The sequence below is a fragment of the Hyperoodon ampullatus genome (genome assembly GCF_949752795.1).
Source record: "Hyperoodon ampullatus genome assembly, chromosome: 3".
Lineage (NCBI taxonomy): Eukaryota > Metazoa > Chordata > Mammalia > Artiodactyla > Ziphiidae > Hyperoodon > Hyperoodon ampullatus.
Window position 1 is genome coordinate 48,597,097 of NC_136916.1, and position 18,500 is coordinate 48,615,596.

Here is an 18,500-nt window from a genome sequence, read left to right on the forward strand (position 1 = left end):
AGATTCAGTTTTAAGGTTGGAGAATTTCATTCTTCGGTAGGTTCTTTAGAATTAGAGGCACACATGCACATATCAAATAACTTATGAAATCCAAATACAAAGGTGAATGTATAACACCAGCTTTGAGTTTGAAACACAATGAGTTCAAATACTAACAAAAAACAAAGTAATGCTATTTTCAAGCCTGGTGCTAAGGAATAATTTAAATTCTCTAAACTAACAGGATGAAGCATAGTACTGAATTAGTTAGCCAAGATATAAATGGTACCATTTATATTAAAAGGTTTAGCATGCGAGACAATAACATATATCATTGCTAATACATATACATGGAATCTAAGAAAAAAAAAAAGGTCATGAAGAACCTAGGGTTAAGACGGGAGTAAAGACACAGACCTACTAGAGAATGGACTTGAGGATATGGGGAGGGGGAAGGGTAAGCTGTGACAAAGTGAGAGAGTGGCATGGACATATATACACTACCAAACGTAAAATAGATAGCTAGTGGGAAGCAGCCGCATAGCACAGGGAGATCAGCAGCCACATAGCACAGGGAGATCAGCTAGGTGCTTTGTGACCACCTAGAGGGGTGGGATAGGGAGGGTGGGAGACGCAAGAGGGAAGAGATATGGGGATATATGTAAATGTATATGTATAACTGATTCACTTTGTTATAAAGCAGAAACTAACACACTATTGTGAAGCAATTATACTCCAATAAAGATGTTAAAATAAAACACAGAGAAACTCTAAAAAAAACAAAAAACAAAAAACTGAGTAATATAGCATATTTAGTATTGTTTTAAAAGAGTGTTTTATTTCTGGAATAATAATATTGATAGTTCTACTAGTAGTAATAATAACAATAACTTATTGAGGCATTACCGTCTGGTAGTTTTCTAAGTGCTTTACATGTATTAAATCATTTAATCTTCACAACACCTTCCTTATCTTACAGAAAGTAAAAGTGAGGCACACTTTTGCTTGCCCACAGTTACACAGTTAGGCAAGTGACAGAGTCAGTTTTGAAGTCCAGACTGCCTGGCTGCTGGACTCATTATTTTGCCAGGAAATATGTGATTATTAAGTACAAATTGTTTAAATGGTTATTTTATTTATTAATGGGATCCAGCAGAATAACTTCCATGGACAATATAAGAAAGCATGAATTAATTCAATAAATATTTACTAAGTAAAAAAAAATAAATAACATATATCATCCATGAATGCATATACATGTATGAATATGTATACCAATGGGAAAGATAAATGCCAAATACCTCTGAGAAAGGAAGGAGAGGAGAGAGGGGAATGGGAGAAGTTCATAGGGGAAGTGTCAGTGTATTTCTTTAAAAAGATTAGAAGCAAATAGGGCAAACAGTTAAGAACAAACAAATCTGGGTATATGTATGCATGCTTGTTATATTGTCTATACTCTGCTGTATGATTGAAATATTTGATTTCCTCTTAAGTATGTCTAACAATACAATGTGCTGTTGCTGTGCTGAAGCTGAAACATCTCTCTACCTTCTGAATCATCTTGGTGCTTTAACTGCATTCATGTCAAGAATTTAGCATCTTCTATCATGCACCATAGTTATCTGTGTGCATGTTCTCATCCCACACCCAAATAGGAATCCTCTCCAGCCTCTTCAGGACAGGGTACACATCTATGTATCTTTTTGTGCCAGACAGTGATTAACAATGGTTTGTACACAAGAGGCTCTAATAAACATCAGATGAAGAAACAAGCAAATAAATTCAGGGAAGCAAAAGGGTAGCTCTGACTGCAGTTAAAGATAAAAATAACCCCGAGATAATACAATTAGATAACCTTCCCTGTGAAAATCAAGTTATATTGGTATGCTGGTTATCAGACTCTAAAATATAGATAAGGCAGAATTCACTGGTTTCATGTTCAACCGATCAGTCTCATACTATTTCCTGATTTCCTCCCAAAAAGGATTCAGTGAGAGAGTCCAATTTTCACACCTGGGGAAATAAGACTTGAAGTTATCCTCTGCAGACCTGTAGAGACATTTCATCGTTTTGTCTTCCCAGGCAAGGTCTTCTTATTTCCCCTCTTCCTTCACCCTAAACCCTCCATCATTACACACACCTCAATCCATATATTTGGTGTGTGTCAATGGTGGGGGTTGGAGGAGGAGGGAAATAGGTGGTTTCTGCCTGTTAGTGGGTTTACTAAATTCACACTACTTTGGTAGATCCACTTATCTGGAGGTAGGCTCCATCCTTACTGAGGGAAGAGCTATACATCTTATACCATTTTCTGACTCAGCTTTATCTCTTAGAAATCCCTAGAAATGACCTAGGGCAAAATATCCTGAGTCACTGGACTTGAAATCTGAAAACAGGCTAGACAAATTAAAATTATGTATAAGAACATGTATAAAAATATAATCTTTAATTATTTTGAACTTTTCCCCTATAGTTTATAATCAATATTGGAAAGTGTTTTGGTACCCATGATATCCTAAATTCTGTCTAAATAAGGTGTTTCCAGTTTCAACTGGACAATAGGTTTTATCTTTCCAGAGATCTAGGGATAAAGAAACTGCTACTTTGGCTCTCCAAAGGTCAGATTGTGGTAAGGAAAGGAAATAGAGCAGGTATCTACTTCTGGAGGTAACAGAGCTGAACTGCAGTAAAAGGAAAGATTCCTTCTATAATAAAAATTAGAATGTTCACTCACAGACATTCTAATTTTTAACCACATTCTACAGAAGTCAATAAACCCCCAGGTTTAGCCCCAGGGAAGTTTTGTTAAGAGCCCAGCAAAAGTCTAGATGGTGAAAGGACTCAATTATTATTCCAGTTGGAATTTTCAAAGGTTGGAAGTGTTTTCAAATCATGTGACAAAACAGAGATTTACTGTAAATAAACTCATTAAGATTTGAAGGGAAACAATATACACATAACTCCATCATCTTACAAGTAGACAGACTAGCAATAGAGAAATGCCTGAGATAAGAAATTCCCAATTTGGGTTATCTCATATATCTGAAAGGTAAAATGGAATAAAGCTCAAAGACATGTCTGAAAAGGCAATTAAAAATTAACCAAGGTGACACTATGGCAATCATTTCTCTGCATTGGTTTGGTGTTTGAGGGGAAATGACTGGCTTTGAAATTACCTGTCACAGCAAACAAAGAAATTAAAGAAATGCTAGGAGGACTTTCAAAATAGTCACTACATGGGTGCTTTTACTTTTTGGAGGGTGAAGTGCCCCCAGATTGGGCAATCAGAACCACTGAAAGACTCTTCAATTTTAAATTTAATAAACTAAGATACCTTCCCATTTCCAAAAGGTATCTTCTGAGAATGTCCTCCTGTGCTGCCATACTTCCCAGATTTTTGCACCAATGACTTGGCAAGATCTTTCTTCAAACTATTTAAAACACCAGAAATGACTCTCTGCCATCTGACATTTAGGCCCAGCCAATTGGGTATACTGAGGCATATGGATGCAGAATTTTGGCACAAGTGTCAGACATCTAATTTGATTATTAAAATACTGGCTGGGAAATTATTTTAGTAACTTTTTAGTAAAGAGAGTCCTTGGTAGGGAAATCTCCAAGGGATCCCATTTGATGAAAATCCAGTGTAAACATATAAGGATTCCACAGCTACCCAGAATATTAAACTCTTATACTTAATTAAAATTGTAAACAATGGCCTGTTTCAGAAAACTTTATTGGTCATACATTTCTGATCTTTCTTAAAATGCGCATCCATTAATTTGAAACAACAAATGTATTCATCACTTCTCAAAAATGAAATGGATCTAGCCGTTAGCTGATTATCATTATATGCCACTTACTTTCACACACCTGCTCACCTAGTCCTGACAATAATCATCATGTAAGGTAGGTACTACTATTACCTTAATTTTGACAGATGTAGAAATTGATACTCAGTGAAGAAACTCCCTGAGAGGAGACACTGTCCATACCTTGCTTACTATTGCATCTCCAGAATCTGGCACCATACTTGGCATTGTGTGGTGAATAAATGTTATCTGCGCACATAGCTAATAAGTACAAATCTGACCTAGATTTGAACAAAGGCCTATTTTTATTCAGAGCCTTTCTTTTTTCTAAGTAAGTCAAGGGCTTATAAACTTTTTCTGAAATGTGGGTCATACAGTCCTGTTTTAAATACCTGACTCTGCCATTGTAGTAACAGCTACAGACAATATGTAAGTGAATTGGTGTGGCTGTGTTACAATAAAGCTTTATTTACAAAATCAAACAGTCTGTAGTTTGCTGACCCCTACAAGCTGTCATTAAGATAACTGAAAAGATAAAAATAGACATTAGTATTTGTATTTTATTATCCAACTGAGAAAGACTTGAGACAGAACTATGTTGATATTTGAGATGTTTTTATTTTGGTCATGGTTTGATCATCACGCTAATCATCGTCTAATGCAACAGAGAACTTATGCATGCCTGGCTTCTCTTAAGCCAAGCTGCAAGGAAATCAGACCTCACAGAACACGCTCCTCAGAGAATCTTCTACCCTTACATAGAGAAACTATAATTCCTCATTTTATAGAAATAAAGGACAAAAGCACCTCAGCAAATGAGGATTCCATATGATTCCTGCCTGTATAGTAGAAGGCATCAGGCAGGACCCCCGAAAAGTTATCTAATTCAAGTCCTACAATGAAGTTGTTTAGCTTTCCTGGGTTAAATGGAGATGATACAAACATCAAAAAGCTGTCTAATTATGAAAAAGTATAGTTTTGAAAACCTGAGGTCCCCATTAAACGCGAAATTTGATTAACAGCTCATGATCAAGCAGACAATATTGATTAGAGCTTTGGAAGTAACCAAACCTGTACCATCTTTTAAGAAATAATCCCTGGTATAGGCAAGAATCTTGCCTCAGACCTATAAACGACCCCCCACTAACTCATAGAAATAGCAAATATAGTAATGTAAAGTCAGGGAATCAGAAGTCACAAAACGTAGCTCCTTCTTAAAAGAAGTAGACCAGTTCATATTCTCTCCATGTTTGCAACAGAAGCAATATACAAAAATAAAGATTTAAAACTCTTTCTCTCAAAAAAAAAGTATGTGACTGTTAGGAAAAGCAAAGTGTATGGTGAGGAAAGCTCTTATCAATTTTTTATAAGTCAAGGCCAAGGTCTTCCTTATCAATTATTCCTACTTCTTCCTACTCTGTCTCCTTCAAAAGGTTTTGCAAGGATCAAATAAGATACATATGAAAGTGCTAGGTAAGCCATTAGGTCCCATACACAATGTAAGTGGCATTATAAGTATTATCATTATTGTTATTATTACATTGATCAACTGAATTACTGCCATACTGGTAACCAAAATTTGGCATTCCATCTTTCTAAAAAGACCTTAAGCTTCTAGGAGGCCCATGCTTCCTCAGCCCAACCAGCTTAACGAAAAGCACTGTTGTTAGGAAGATGCCACTTAAAAATCCTTTGAACTGAGTTGAAATTGATCCCAGGAAACAGTAGGTGTTCAATAAAAGGTTGTTAAATGAATAAATAAAAGAATAAATAGTAGTTACCCAATGCACATTAGCTCTAATTTTCAGTTAATTGCCTTTTATTTTTTTCTCTTCTAGGTTAGTGGGTCAGCTCTCCATAACCCCCTTCTTCCCTATGTCTTAACTCCTCACAGTATCAAATGCTCGAGGAAAACAAAACCCTTTATGTTAGTGTTAGTTATGGGCATAAACTCTCACTGAAAAGTGATCAACAGAGAGACAGCACAATGCATGTGTGTATAGTTGGGGGGGGAGGAGGAGGGACTAGTAGAGTCAGAAAAGATGATAGAGACAATAGAGAAGGTAGGGGTGGGATAAAGTAGGAAAGTTTTCAAAGATCTTCTGGGAATCTGGAAGAGATCTCCCCTGCAGTTAGGGGCAGTCAGCAAAGAGCAAGCCTTGATTTTATAATGTGTGTACTCCTATAATATATTCAGATATACAAAAATTTAAAAACCAGACTGATAAAACAGGAACAACTCAGAAAATCTTTAATTCATAAAAGCACAGCTAAAAACAATAACACTCCTATGCTAGCTGTTAAGCAGTCTCCTTAGGATACAAGGAAGAGAGTGCACATTCTCCCGGCCCCAAAGTGGTCCCCTCGCTACTTGATGTTGGTGGAGTTATCAGTCTTTCTTGACTAACGCAGTCTGCAGTTTTTGTTTTGTTTTGTTTAAACATATTCCTTATCACTTCTAAAACTTGGGGTCTAGCTTGCTGTATTAGGAAAATAAAAATAGATATATTCCAAAAAGTGGTATTGCTATTGATGATCAGTTCAAAATGGGTGCTGGAACTTCAGAGAGGAAGGCTTATTTGAAAAGCTAAATGTAATTGCCCGAGAGTCAATACAAAACCACGAGTTCAGCCCTTTCAGCGCTCTTGGGGATTGAACTTTAATTTTGGAGCATTTTCACTGGACGGACAATAGCAGTAATTTTTATTTCTTATGATCTCCCCTATTCCTCTTTTATAAAAAATGTAAAATACTTTTAGAAGAAGAAAGAAAATGGTGAAAAATACAGAAAAGTACAACATCACAAGTGCAAAGTTTTCTGAATGCATGCTACTTGAAATACTCAAAATATCACCACTTACATAAAAGTAGTGACTTTATACTGGTCCTCAAGTCATATTTTAAAGTCCTGTCATTATATAGCCTTCACTAAAGAGTTTTTGTTTAACAAGACAAAAATTATTAAGGATCCATCTATATTTGCCTTGTACCATTTTCTGACACAAATATTGTATTTCGTTCCTACATGTTGTTCAACAATCACACTAGCATAATAATATTTTAGCTATTACCCTTTTAAAAATTCCTAATGAATGTGGTATCACTGCTCTAAAGGACTGTGTACTGTACCTTGTTCATTCTTCTGCTTAAACTCACTAACATAATTTCCTGATCTTAAGTGAATTTTTAAAAACTCTCCATTAATCTTACTTTCCTTTTAAGTAAAAAAAAAATCATTACCCATTACCCTCGGCTACCAAAAGAGCAGCTTCTGCTCTTCATGTTAAAGATGCTGCTTGCCCATGCCGCTTGTCTTAGAAAATTCAGAAGTCTCACTAAAGAGCTGAGGAGGAAAGCTGCTGGGAATGTTCGCAGATACCTGATTTTACAAGGTTTTGTGAAAAGAGCTTGCCTTTAGATTAGTAATACTCAGTGTTTATGAGGGTTGTTTGCCAAGCCTAAAATAAGGTGCCTCCTCCCCACAAATTAAAGAATCAAGTTACAATCCATTATTTCATTTTTGATTGTTTTTCTTTGTAATAAGTGGGAAAGTGGATACTGGATAAAAGTCTCCCCTGAGCTAAAAGACTCCACATTAAAGGCTTCAATTAGCTATAAATCAGTTGTCTTTCCTACTGGGGGAGAACAAGAGAAAAAAAGAGAGCGAGGGTTGTCAGAGAAAAAGAGAACTGGAAGAGTTTCAAAATTAAATTCCTAGATACCTAAAACTCCTTTCAGGGGCTGTGAGGAAAATCCAATCCAAAGTAAGACTAAAATCAAACCCTCCCAAATCTGAAGTCCTCTCTCCAGCATAGCTCTTGCATCCTAAGACCTTTAAAGAGAGCCTGAAGAGGTTAGGGACCCTCATAAAACAAAACTCTTTTGCTGCATGCTTTCCCTGCTTGTTCCTAAACCCAGAGAATTGCCACACATTGGCACCATTGTTATGCAAACAACGCCTAAATGGTTGTAACCATTAACGACCTCTCCTTAAAATGGCTTTCAAAAATTTGTCACACCATCTAAAAAGCTAACAGGTACATTAAATCCATCTAAGTTGTCATTCAAAACACAAGTCACCCTGATTTTTATCCTAAAACTTAGTAGGTAAAATTTCAATATTCTGATGGATTTTTTATAAATTTCACTTTCAACCCTTAAGCCAAAACCAAACTATTTACTTCTGGACAAAATTTAGTTTATCTCGTAGTAAGCATGATGGAAAACAACTTTAACCGTATTGTGTGTGTGCAGTATGTGTTTAAGTTGATTGGGCGATGTCTGTAGTAGAAATCAACTAAAAGGAATAGAAAATCAAACAGGACAACTGTAAAAGGAACTCCAAGAAACATTATTTTAAATCGCATCTATTTCTCTCTCTCTCCCACCCCAATGCCATAACATAACCGCCCCCCCACCGTGTGTATAATCAATGCATTTTTTTCCATGTCGAATTTGTGGGAAGTAAATTCTATTTATATTAAGGTAGCGAACTCATTTCCTTTTTATGTTGTGGTGCAACAAAAAAATTCCTGCTTGGCGAACCCGAGATGTCAGAGTTCATTATAAAAAGTAATTTTTTTTTCAGTTCAAAAGCGAACCCGTTAATCTGCACGAATTTAAAGACTTCTCAAGTTTTCCAGGAAAACTGCCACTGCCTACAGAATTCGAATGAAATGCTGACATCGGATCTACTGTACTCAGCAGCCAGGTTTCCATGAAATCTGCAAAGGCGGCCAGAGCGCGGCGTGCCGGACGCTCCTACGCGAAAGCCGCTCGCAGCGCACCGTGCGGACTGCCGAGGACCCGAGCGCGGCCAGCAGCCCTGCGGCCCCTGAAGGTGGACGGCCGAGAAGAGACGGCCAGGCTGCGTGGCCGACCTGGCGGGGAACGCTTCTTACCCCTTTGAGGAGTGGAAGCGGTGCCGACGCCTTCCCCTCAGCAGTCCGGACGCTGAGAATCCGACCAGAAGGCAGCGGCAAATGCGGTTTGGGAAGGAGCCGTTGACGGCCGCGCAGCAGGCTGGGGCGAGTCCCCGACGCGTCCCAAGATCCCGGCAGGAATTCAGAAGCCCCAACACCGAGGATGGGGTGTTGTCCCTCTGCTGCGCGGGGACGACAGGCTGGCCCGTGAGACCCGGGCCCCAGACCCCGTCACGCCACCCTCTCCCCCTAACAGACCATGGAGAGGAAGGAAGGTTCTAGAAAGTCTCCGTGGACGGCCGGCCCTCTCGGCGCCTTACCTTGGTGTACTTGATCTCGAGGTTGGGCGTGGGCGACGGCAGGAGGTGCAGGGACGCCATGAGGGCGGCGGGGTCGGCCTTCACCTCACCGGGCATCTCGATCTTACTGGAAGTCATGAAGGCGGGCCGAGGTCTCGCTCGCCCGCGGCGTGGGCTGTGCGGGCTGTGCGCTCGGTCCGCGAGCCAGGGGCGTGCTCGCCTGTATATAGGCAGGTGTCAAGCTGGGGCTCTTCTTATTGGACGTGAGGGCCGAGGCGCGGGGGGCTGGTCCATCCTACCTAGGACGCCCCGGCTCAGCCCCGATTTACATAAAGCCCGCCGCCGGCGCAGCGCGGCTCGGACGCTCCGGGCCCACGGTCAAGTGCGCCTGCCGTACCCCTGTCCCCCCTGGCCGCGGGGGCCGGCCCACGCCCACGCGGCCGCCGCAGTCCTCGACGGCGGGAGCGCAAACCTGCGCCGCGGCCGCGCGGGGCTCAGCTGGCTGGACTGGCCTCGCTCCGGCCGGGACAGTGTCAGCGGAAGGCACACCTTGGCGGATATGGGGCGCGGGTCGTGGACCCGGAAGCGGAGCGGGGGCTGGCGGCGGACCCGAGTGGCCCGGTGCTGACGCGGCCCCGAGAGCGGGGCGCGGTGTCGGCGGGAGAAGCCTGGGGCGCTGAGGGTGCCCGGCAGAGGATGGGGCGAGCGACGCTGCAGCGGACGCGGAGATCCCCTACTGCCCGGCGCCTGCGGGAGCCCGTCTCCCCTTCTCTCCCGGGGACCCGCGGGACACCCTCCGCTCTCCTTCCCCGGGCATGTGCGCCCGGCCCTCCGCAGCGACCCCAGTCCCCGAGCACACGCACTTCCCGAAACGCGGCCCGAAGCACGCCGTGGCCACAGGGTAGGGGACGAGTAGTGATGGGCGCGAGTCTCTCGCCCCACACTCAAAATGAGTATCCCCGCGAGCCTGTCGACGACGCGCGGCCCTCGCCAGGACTCTCCCGCCCAGCTGCTGCCCTCTGCTGGCCGGGACCACCCCGGGCGGTCTGGGCTGCGCTGGGAGGACGGAGCCTTGGTCCTGGTATGCTCCGGGGAGTTGCAAGTTGCACTGACCCCTCTGGTCTTTCTCGCATGCCTCTTTCCAGCCTGTACTCTCCTCGCCCCCAAACACACAAGGATACACCAGTTTTGCTTTTCTGTTGTTCTTCACGCTAACAGCTATCATCCCGCCAGACACTGGGCTTCTCACTTAATTGCCCCTTTGGGGTTGAGCTCCCATACCTATACCCACCCCCACCCCCCCGCCCAATTTAAGCGTTTCTGTAGCTCCAATAGATCCTCTAGTTTGTGGGAGGCTAGAGGTCAGCATATAGGTCTACGTCAAGAACACAGACACCCCATGTCAGAATGGGCTTTGGGCTCCATGGGCTAAATCTGGAATCCAGATAAAAAGACCTTTATAGGTCGCTTCCCTTCCTCACTCTCCATGTAAGCCTGGCAGAGGCCTATTGATTCTTTGGATGTTAAGTGTCAGCCAGAAAAGATCCTGCCTTAGATACTTTCAGTAACTAATACTGCCCTATGCTCAGTGCTTGATACTAAACAACAGTAGAAATAGACCTAAATATTTCATTTTAGTATTAAGTCTAAAGAAATAACTTCCAGCCTCTCAGAACCCAGAGTATCTACACAAGGTTACCAGAGTGAATTGGGTTTTTGTTTTTGTTTTTCTTGAGAAACTAGGAACCTTAGCTTAGGCAGTTACAAGATTTCAATTCACAGGGGATCTCTATGGCCAAAAATTATGCCTTAATAATAACAGTATATGTTCATGAAATAGATGAAAACCTTATAGAGTTAGAGATACAACTGAGAGATAAAACGTAAGGTTAGTTGAGGAGAGGGAGAAGTCTATAGCAAGGGAAATCAGTGATGCTTGTGGAACAATTCTACAAACATGTTTGCACCTTCTAATGCAAGGCAAGGTGCTAGAGACTTGTTTACAAACAACATGGACAGCCCTGGACGTTAGTGAGCTTAAGCCCTTCCCCATGGAGAGGGAGATCACTGACTATGAGAGGCTGTGGGGAAAAGTTACAAAAGAGCATCAACAACATGATCTGGGTGCCCCATCAAGGAAGAGGCCAGCTCTCTGGGGACGCTGACCTTTGAGCTAGGCCTTAAAAGAAAGGTCAGGCTTCAACAAGGGAGAGAAGGACAGTATAGGAAGAAGAGTCCACAAGAGCAAAGGTGCAGAGACGTGAGAATGCTTTTTATGGGACATCAGTGGTGCTGGGGGAGCAGCAGATGAGGCTGGCAAGGCAGTTGACTCAAGGTTGTAAGGGCATTTATTCTTGAGGCACTGAGAAGGACAAGTCATCAAAAGATTCTGAGGAAGAGAAAAGGCAAACCTGTATAAATTAAACTGATAAATGAATATTGTCAAGAGACTATCACAGGGACTTCTCTGGTGGCGCAGTGGTTCAGAATCCACCTGCCAATGCAGGGGACACGGGTTCGAGCCCTGGTCTGGGAAGATCCCACATGCCGCGGAGCAACTAAGCCCGTGTGCCACAACTACTAAGCCTGTGTGCCACAACTACTGAAGCCCACGCGCCTAGAGCCCGTGCTCCACAGCAAGAGAAGCCACCGCAATGAGAAGCCCATGCACTGCAGCGAAGAGTAGCCCCCATTCACCACAACTAGAGAAAGCTTGTGCACAGCAACGAAGACCCAATGCAGCCATAAATAAATTTATGAAGTTTTTTTAAAAATTAAAAAAATAAAGAAAGACTATCACAAACCAGAAACCATTGATTTATATTCTCCACAAAGTATAAGACAGGGGTGTTCACCCTTGACCACCTCTGGTGTGCTAACTCCAGTTCCATCACCATGGCTGGAAGGAATAGGATGATAGAATTATTAGCGTTTTTTACACAGTGAGGAAGAGTAATAAGAGATTCCCTTCTTGTTCAGGCAAGAAAGTGAGGATCTCTTGGCTTCTCCTAAACATTTCCAAAACATTTCTTCTAAACATTTCCATTTCCGCTGACTACTTCAACCGTAAATGAAGGTAACTTTCCTAAGCTCTCTGATTGAGGGACATTTTCTCTTCCTGATCTTAAGTTTTGTTTCACTTTTCCCCATCTTTTATTATAAACATTTCTGTTCATAGATTTCTAAGATTTTTTTTCTTTGCATGATCATTCTCTTTTCCTCCTATCTTCAGCTCATGATTGTGGCCATTTTTTTTGTCCAAACTCTAATTCAAGATGCAGGACAAGATTTAGCAGAAAAGAATAGTGAATTATAACTACTTCAGTCTTCTTGGTTTCTATTAGTAGAATTTATTCTGCTGTTACTTTCAAAGCTGCCTTAAAATCTCTTCTCACATTCTTCTTCTTTCCTCTTCTCTCTCTTTTATCATCTTGTTTTGTTGTCCTCTCATTTCCTCCATAGATTTCAACAATGGTTGAAGTAGCAGTCTTTATCTTCAGGTTTCTAACATTTTGAATTTCAGTCTTTTCCCTGATTTGGCTAAGAAACATATTTTTTGCCCACCCTTATAATGTTTCCTTCTCCCACCCTCCCCCACTTGTAATTATCTATTTTTTAGGATACATTTGTTTAAAACCCCCTGCACAAGGGAACGTAAGCTATAGCATGCTCTATTTATTTCCTTGTGAAAACATTTTATTAGGCCTGGTGGAGCCAATATCTTGGGGTTGTAAGGAGAAAAATAAATTCTTGCTTCATATTTCCTCACCTAAATAGTTGAATTGCAAAGTTGTAATTTTCAGGCATCAGCTTTATGTGAAGCTTGACTTTAGGTATGAAACCATAGCAATTTAAGCTTCTCTTCAGATTACAGTTAAAGGGGAAAAGTATTTGTTAAACTGAGAAACATGTTTTAGAAGTCAATGAGGGAAACTAAGTAGAGCACAAAGATTCCTTCCAACGAAGGAACACTTTTGTTTTTGACAATAACTGAATGTCCAGCTTGGACTTCAATCTTTTGTGTTTAGGGGCTATTTCAGCCTCAGGTGGCCCTGCTTAATTGCCTTCCTGTTCCCATCACTAACCACGATGACAGCCTACCTTTTCTAACAGATACACTTGCATTTTAATTTATCTGCAAAAATAAATCACACATTATAGCATTTCCTTCTTCTGAGTTAATTGAACCAGTTCCTTAAATGTCTCTAAGTCTAATGATTTGAAAGAGGCATGGTGTTTGAAATATTTTAAAAATTAGGGCCCTTGGGTTGTATGCAGAATGATCTCAGTGCTTATTTCGGATATAAGTGTTTCCTAATGATCTCATTCATCTCAAATGGGATACGCCTGGCTACTTTATTTGAAATGTTTCCTGAAAACTCTAACAGGAAAGCTTAATGTAAGGTATATTTATAGAGAAATGGTATTTAATATATTAACAAAAGCTTATAAGAGCTTTACATATTTTTATCCAGAAATGCTTAACGAAGTATTTTCGACCTATTATGAAAACGTCTATAAAATAAATTCACTCATATTTTTAATTTAATGTGAATGTTAACTTTTTATTGGGATCTAAATGCTCACTTAATTATTCTTTTCCTTCCAATATCTAGAAGAAAAGAGGCTGAGATTGTGGCATTTATTAACCATAAAAATTCTCTACATATTAAGTCCCCATGCCCAATGTGGCCTCTGGTCACTATATTCTATGAAAAAGAGTATTTATGGTTGCAGGGAGTAGATTCCTAATTGGTCATGACTCCAAAAATCATGTTTTATTACAAAACACGATTCTTTCCTTTTAAAATATATCCTCCACCTTTTGAGAGCCTCAGGAGACTATTTTAAAAGTGGAAACTAGATTCCTCTTTGTTGTAAAGCCCAGTTCCACCTCATATATGTTTTAGAGGCTTAATTTTGGGTGCAGAGATGAGCTCAGTACATTATCAATAATCACGCTTAACAGGAATAGGGAGAAATTAAAATCCCAGCTCTGCAGCCTTTTCTTATGAGCCTGAGGAAAAAGGCATTAGCTCCCTCTGCAGTTGATGGTATGTATGTGCAAGTGAATACTGTTAAAAAGCAACAAGCTTGGATTCAATGTACATGTCTAATACTGATAAATCTTTGTTAGATGTTACAGTTTTAGTCTGAATTACTTTAGAGGAAAAAAAAATCTTCAAGATCCAGACAAATTTTACACTGCAGTTAGTTTAGGAGAGGAACTTTCATTAAAAGACTTTGTGACTTCTAAGAAAAGAATGATAGGGCTCATTAGCCAAATTTACCATAAAAGGTGCAGTACTTAGAACCCTACAGTCCCGTTCACATTATAGTTAAGAGAAGGTAATATCCCAGAGCAAGTCACATGGGTGTGTCTCAGATTGGAAACAACTATTTTTATCATCATGAGTGAGGAAGAGTTACTAATAGGCAAGCCCCAGAATTTATTTTTTTCCTCACCCAGATAAGTGGTTGGCATGGAACTAAGTTTGCTCTTCTGTTTTTCTTTTGTGTTCCTTAGTTTGCATTTTTCTTTTTACTTTAAAAATTCTTCATGTCTACACATAACTAACTCTTAACCATTACTACTACTCAATTTAAGACTCTCCTGTTCTTAAATATAAACTTCTTCCCCAACTCCTTCTGCCCTTACACAGTCATTTACCCAGAGGGTCTTTGGGCATAAGTAATCCTCATATGAACTTTGGTGATATTTGGGACAGGGATCCATGTTCATGTTCATGAGAAAATGAGGCTAAATGAACAGTCATTGTTCTCCTTTACTTGCTGGAATGAGCCATTGAAAAGATAATGAGGAACACTTTAGATGTCTTGACAATAGAGGGGGAATGCCAGCATCTTTCTTCTCAACCCCACAGTTCAATCTGTGAAAGGCACAGGGCAAGAATGGGAGGCATTCAGAGCCAGGATATAGACATCCAATTTGGACTTCGAGCCCCAGACTACAAAGGAAGGGTCTCTTGCTTCAGATATATATACTCCCCCTTTCAGAGCATCTGTGACTCCTTGACTACATTGCTAAACCGGGACTTTTTTTCTCCCCCTATCAATCAAATAGCTTCAACTGAACAAATATTCATTGATGATACATTATGAGCCAAGCACTGACATAGAGTCTGTGAAGAACAAAAAAGAAGTGTGTGGAATGACAGTAACTGCATATGTGAAATAATTCAAGGGCCATATGAGACAGGAAAGAAGTGAGAATATGCAGTGCAGAATGAGAGTGAAAGAAAGTGGTATCAGAAAGGAGACAACCTATTACAAATACTTTTGTTGGGGCTTTCCATAGGCCTAATACTCTTCCAGGTGCTATGAGGGACATAAGACACAAGTGATAAAGGTAACATTTTCCAAAACATGGCCCAACAAAGAACTCCTTTGACATTTTTTAGTGTAAAGATAACTAATGTTATCCAGTAAGTTAACTACTTGTAGAACTGGAACTCCCAAAAGCAAATACCTGGATTGCCTCCCACTTCCCAAATCTTAGTTAAATGTTCTCAAGTAATAGACTGGCACAGGCCTAGCCAGAAGAGAAAACACAGTAGGGACTAAGGGCAGTTTATTTTTTTCCCCACTTAAGAACAAAAGAGAGCATTAAGTTTGACACTACTAATGCTTACATACCTGCCATCGACCTGCCACTTTACTCCCACTATTACATTCATGGAATAGTCCAATGGTTTTCAGCCCAGTTTCCAATTATAATAATTTAGGGAGCTTTTAAAAATATGAATGCCCAGTCCAATCTCCAGAGATTTCAATTAGTCTAAGGTGGGGCCCAAGGCATCGATATCTTTAACAAAGCTTTCTGGTGTCTATAAGACACAGCCCAGCTAGAGAACCACTGGTTAACCCACAGAATGTTAACTCTGTGGGGTTACTTGAGTCCACTCTGCAGCCCCTGGATTGGAAAAGTGGACTCCATGCTTCTTACTTTGTAGTGCTCTTTGATTTGCTATTTTTAATTTACTATTTGAAAAACACATCAAGCCTCAAATGGACTGACCTTTCTGCTAATGTAATTCACCTAAATTAACAGAGGCAATTAACTAATTTATATTGGAACTGTGCACTTTCCAGTTCACATTTATCAACCCTTAAATGCTTGATTTGGTGTTGCAGTTTAAATTTTTTATTACTACCCTTTAAATCTGAAGAAATGTCTTACATCTAATTAGCCAAACTTACATATTCAATTAATAGATTCATTACAGGCTAATGAATATGGAGGCAGCACCAGGGTAACATCTGCTTGCCAGTTGAAAAGACGCAAACTTTTCTACTATGAAAAAAGAAAAGCGTCTGTTATATAACTAAAACAGCTTGAGCTTTCAGTTTTAACATTTCTGCATACTATAATGCTCTTAAGGAGTTTTATGGGCCTGCTAACATAGCAAAAGCAATATGTTGTCCAGAGATGGCTGCCTTTCCAGAGAAATATGGAAATCAGAATTGCAAAAGAAATACATATCCAAAGATACTTTTCAATACGAAAATTACATGTCTAGATTGTAATCTCAAATTATTAAATTTTTCTAACCTGAGTTTTTCATTAAAAATGCCTAAGATAATGAACTCAATGAGAAAATTAATATTGCAAATTAAACAAAGCCTTTAATTTACTATACTTTAGGATCATCCCAAATTCATGTGATTTCATATATTTAAAGATATGGCCAGACAGTATTTTGGGAACTAGATGTTCCAATAGTCAGTTATATTTGTTGTTGTAATTGTTGCTTTTGATGTGGACTTTTTTAAGTCTTTATTGAATTTGTTACGATATTGCTTCTTTTTTTTTTTTATGTTTTGGTTTTTTTGCTGCAAGGCATGTGGGATCTTAGCTCCCTGACCAGGGATTGAACTCACATCCCCCGCATTGGAAAGCGAAGTCTTAACCACTGGACCGCAAGGGAAGTCCCTGTCAGTTATATTTGGATTCTAGATAATTCAGAAATCTAAAATGAATTTCCACAATATTTCCAGTTATTAAAATTCTGGGTTTTTATTTCTCTGGCTATGCAGGAATAGGCATTTTTAGTAATTATGAAAAAAAACGTGAGTTTCAGGAAAGGTGGGTGAGAGCTAGAAGTCACTTGAATTAGAGGTAGCAAGAATGTGAGGAAAATAATCAGAAATCACTTCTAAAGCATGTGACATCTTCCATGTCAAAGCAAGAATTAAACAAGTGACTCTGGACCTATGTCTGCAGGTAAGAGTATTTCAAGACATGTGTGTGCTACTCTACTGGAGCCTTAAAAGTCTTTTTTTTTTCCTTCCATTTTATTCCTTATATTCAAGCTGACACTTGGACTATTAAAAGACCATATTTCTTACCTTCAATTATACAAATGCAAAGTCTCGATATCCTTGTTAGAGTATCAAGTGCACACTAATCAAATATTCTAAAAATGAGTCACTGCAATATTCGCATGTCTAATATTGATGGCCTCTTATATACCTAGCACTGGCAAGACTCCCTGGCAGTATGAAAAAGAAAACTATAAGGTCACACTTCAAGAAATTCACAACTTGATCCTTGTAAGGAAAATCTTCATAACTGACAACAAATGTACTTAGGTCCACAAGATTTAATGTGTTTCAAGGGCAGTTAACACTTTTCAGTATCTGAAAAACAGTGCCAATGTGAATAACTCTTCCCTACGCTATTCTCAGTAGATGTAAGGAGCACAAAAAAAAGACAGAAGGGCGGAAAAGTTCACCTCATGTGCTCAGGGGGACTGAGAGGAGACCATATTAGCAATACCTGAGTAAGAGGAATGTCTGCCCTGGTACTCATGCTGTAGAGGGGCCGCAGTTACAAATACACAAAAAACAAATTCAATAAAGAATACACAAGCACCTCTGTCATTCAGGATCTGACTCTCAGTGTTCATAAACCTCAACACCCACAATCACAACTAACACCATTCAGGTCCCGAGGAAATGTTCTTCCTCATCTCTTACAAAAGACAGCATTCGCATGCTGGAAGATTAGTGTGTTAAGTGGCTGTCATCATTAGAGTGCAGGCAGATTTGATCAATGCAAGCACAGAGATGAGAGGAAAGACAAATGAATTCACTTACCAGATCCTTTCTCTCAGAGAGCACGAATGCAGTAGATTCTTCGAAAGTGGAAGTATTGTTTCCCAAGAGTGCCAAGTGTCCGTTTTCTTGCTTCTCTTTGTGTTCCAATTGATGGTTTTTAAGGTTGTCACAAATGAACACGGTAGGTATTCTTAACAGTTCTATGAACTGAGGAATATTGTGCAACGTTAAATAATTTATAATACTCTAAAATTTGTATAATATGTAGGTCTAGACATAACATGCATTAAGTATGATAGTGCTGCTTTAACTTGGCAACTAGACGGACATTAGACTCTAGAATTTCTAATAGTTTTATTTTTATAAAAATATTTTATGAGATATAATTATATATTTTAAAACAATAA

The 18,500-nt window shown here is 40.0% G+C and overlaps 1 protein-coding gene across 2 annotated transcripts in view; it reads right to left on the reverse strand.

The window, feature by feature from the left end:
- The window catches only part of ALDH1A2 (aldehyde dehydrogenase 1 family member A2), a gene marked incomplete at both ends in the record, with an annotated part of 96,204 nt that extends 87,054 nt beyond the window's left edge, over positions 1-9,150 (reverse strand). For both annotated transcript variants that reach the window (XM_079699280.1, XM_079699279.1), the window contains one exon: positions 9,034-9,150. In XM_079699280.1, the coding sequence (XP_079555406.1) occupies positions 9,034-9,150 (117 nt within the window). The remainder of the gene's footprint in view (positions 1-9,033) is intronic.
- Positions 9,151-18,500: the final 9,350 nt, after the last annotated feature.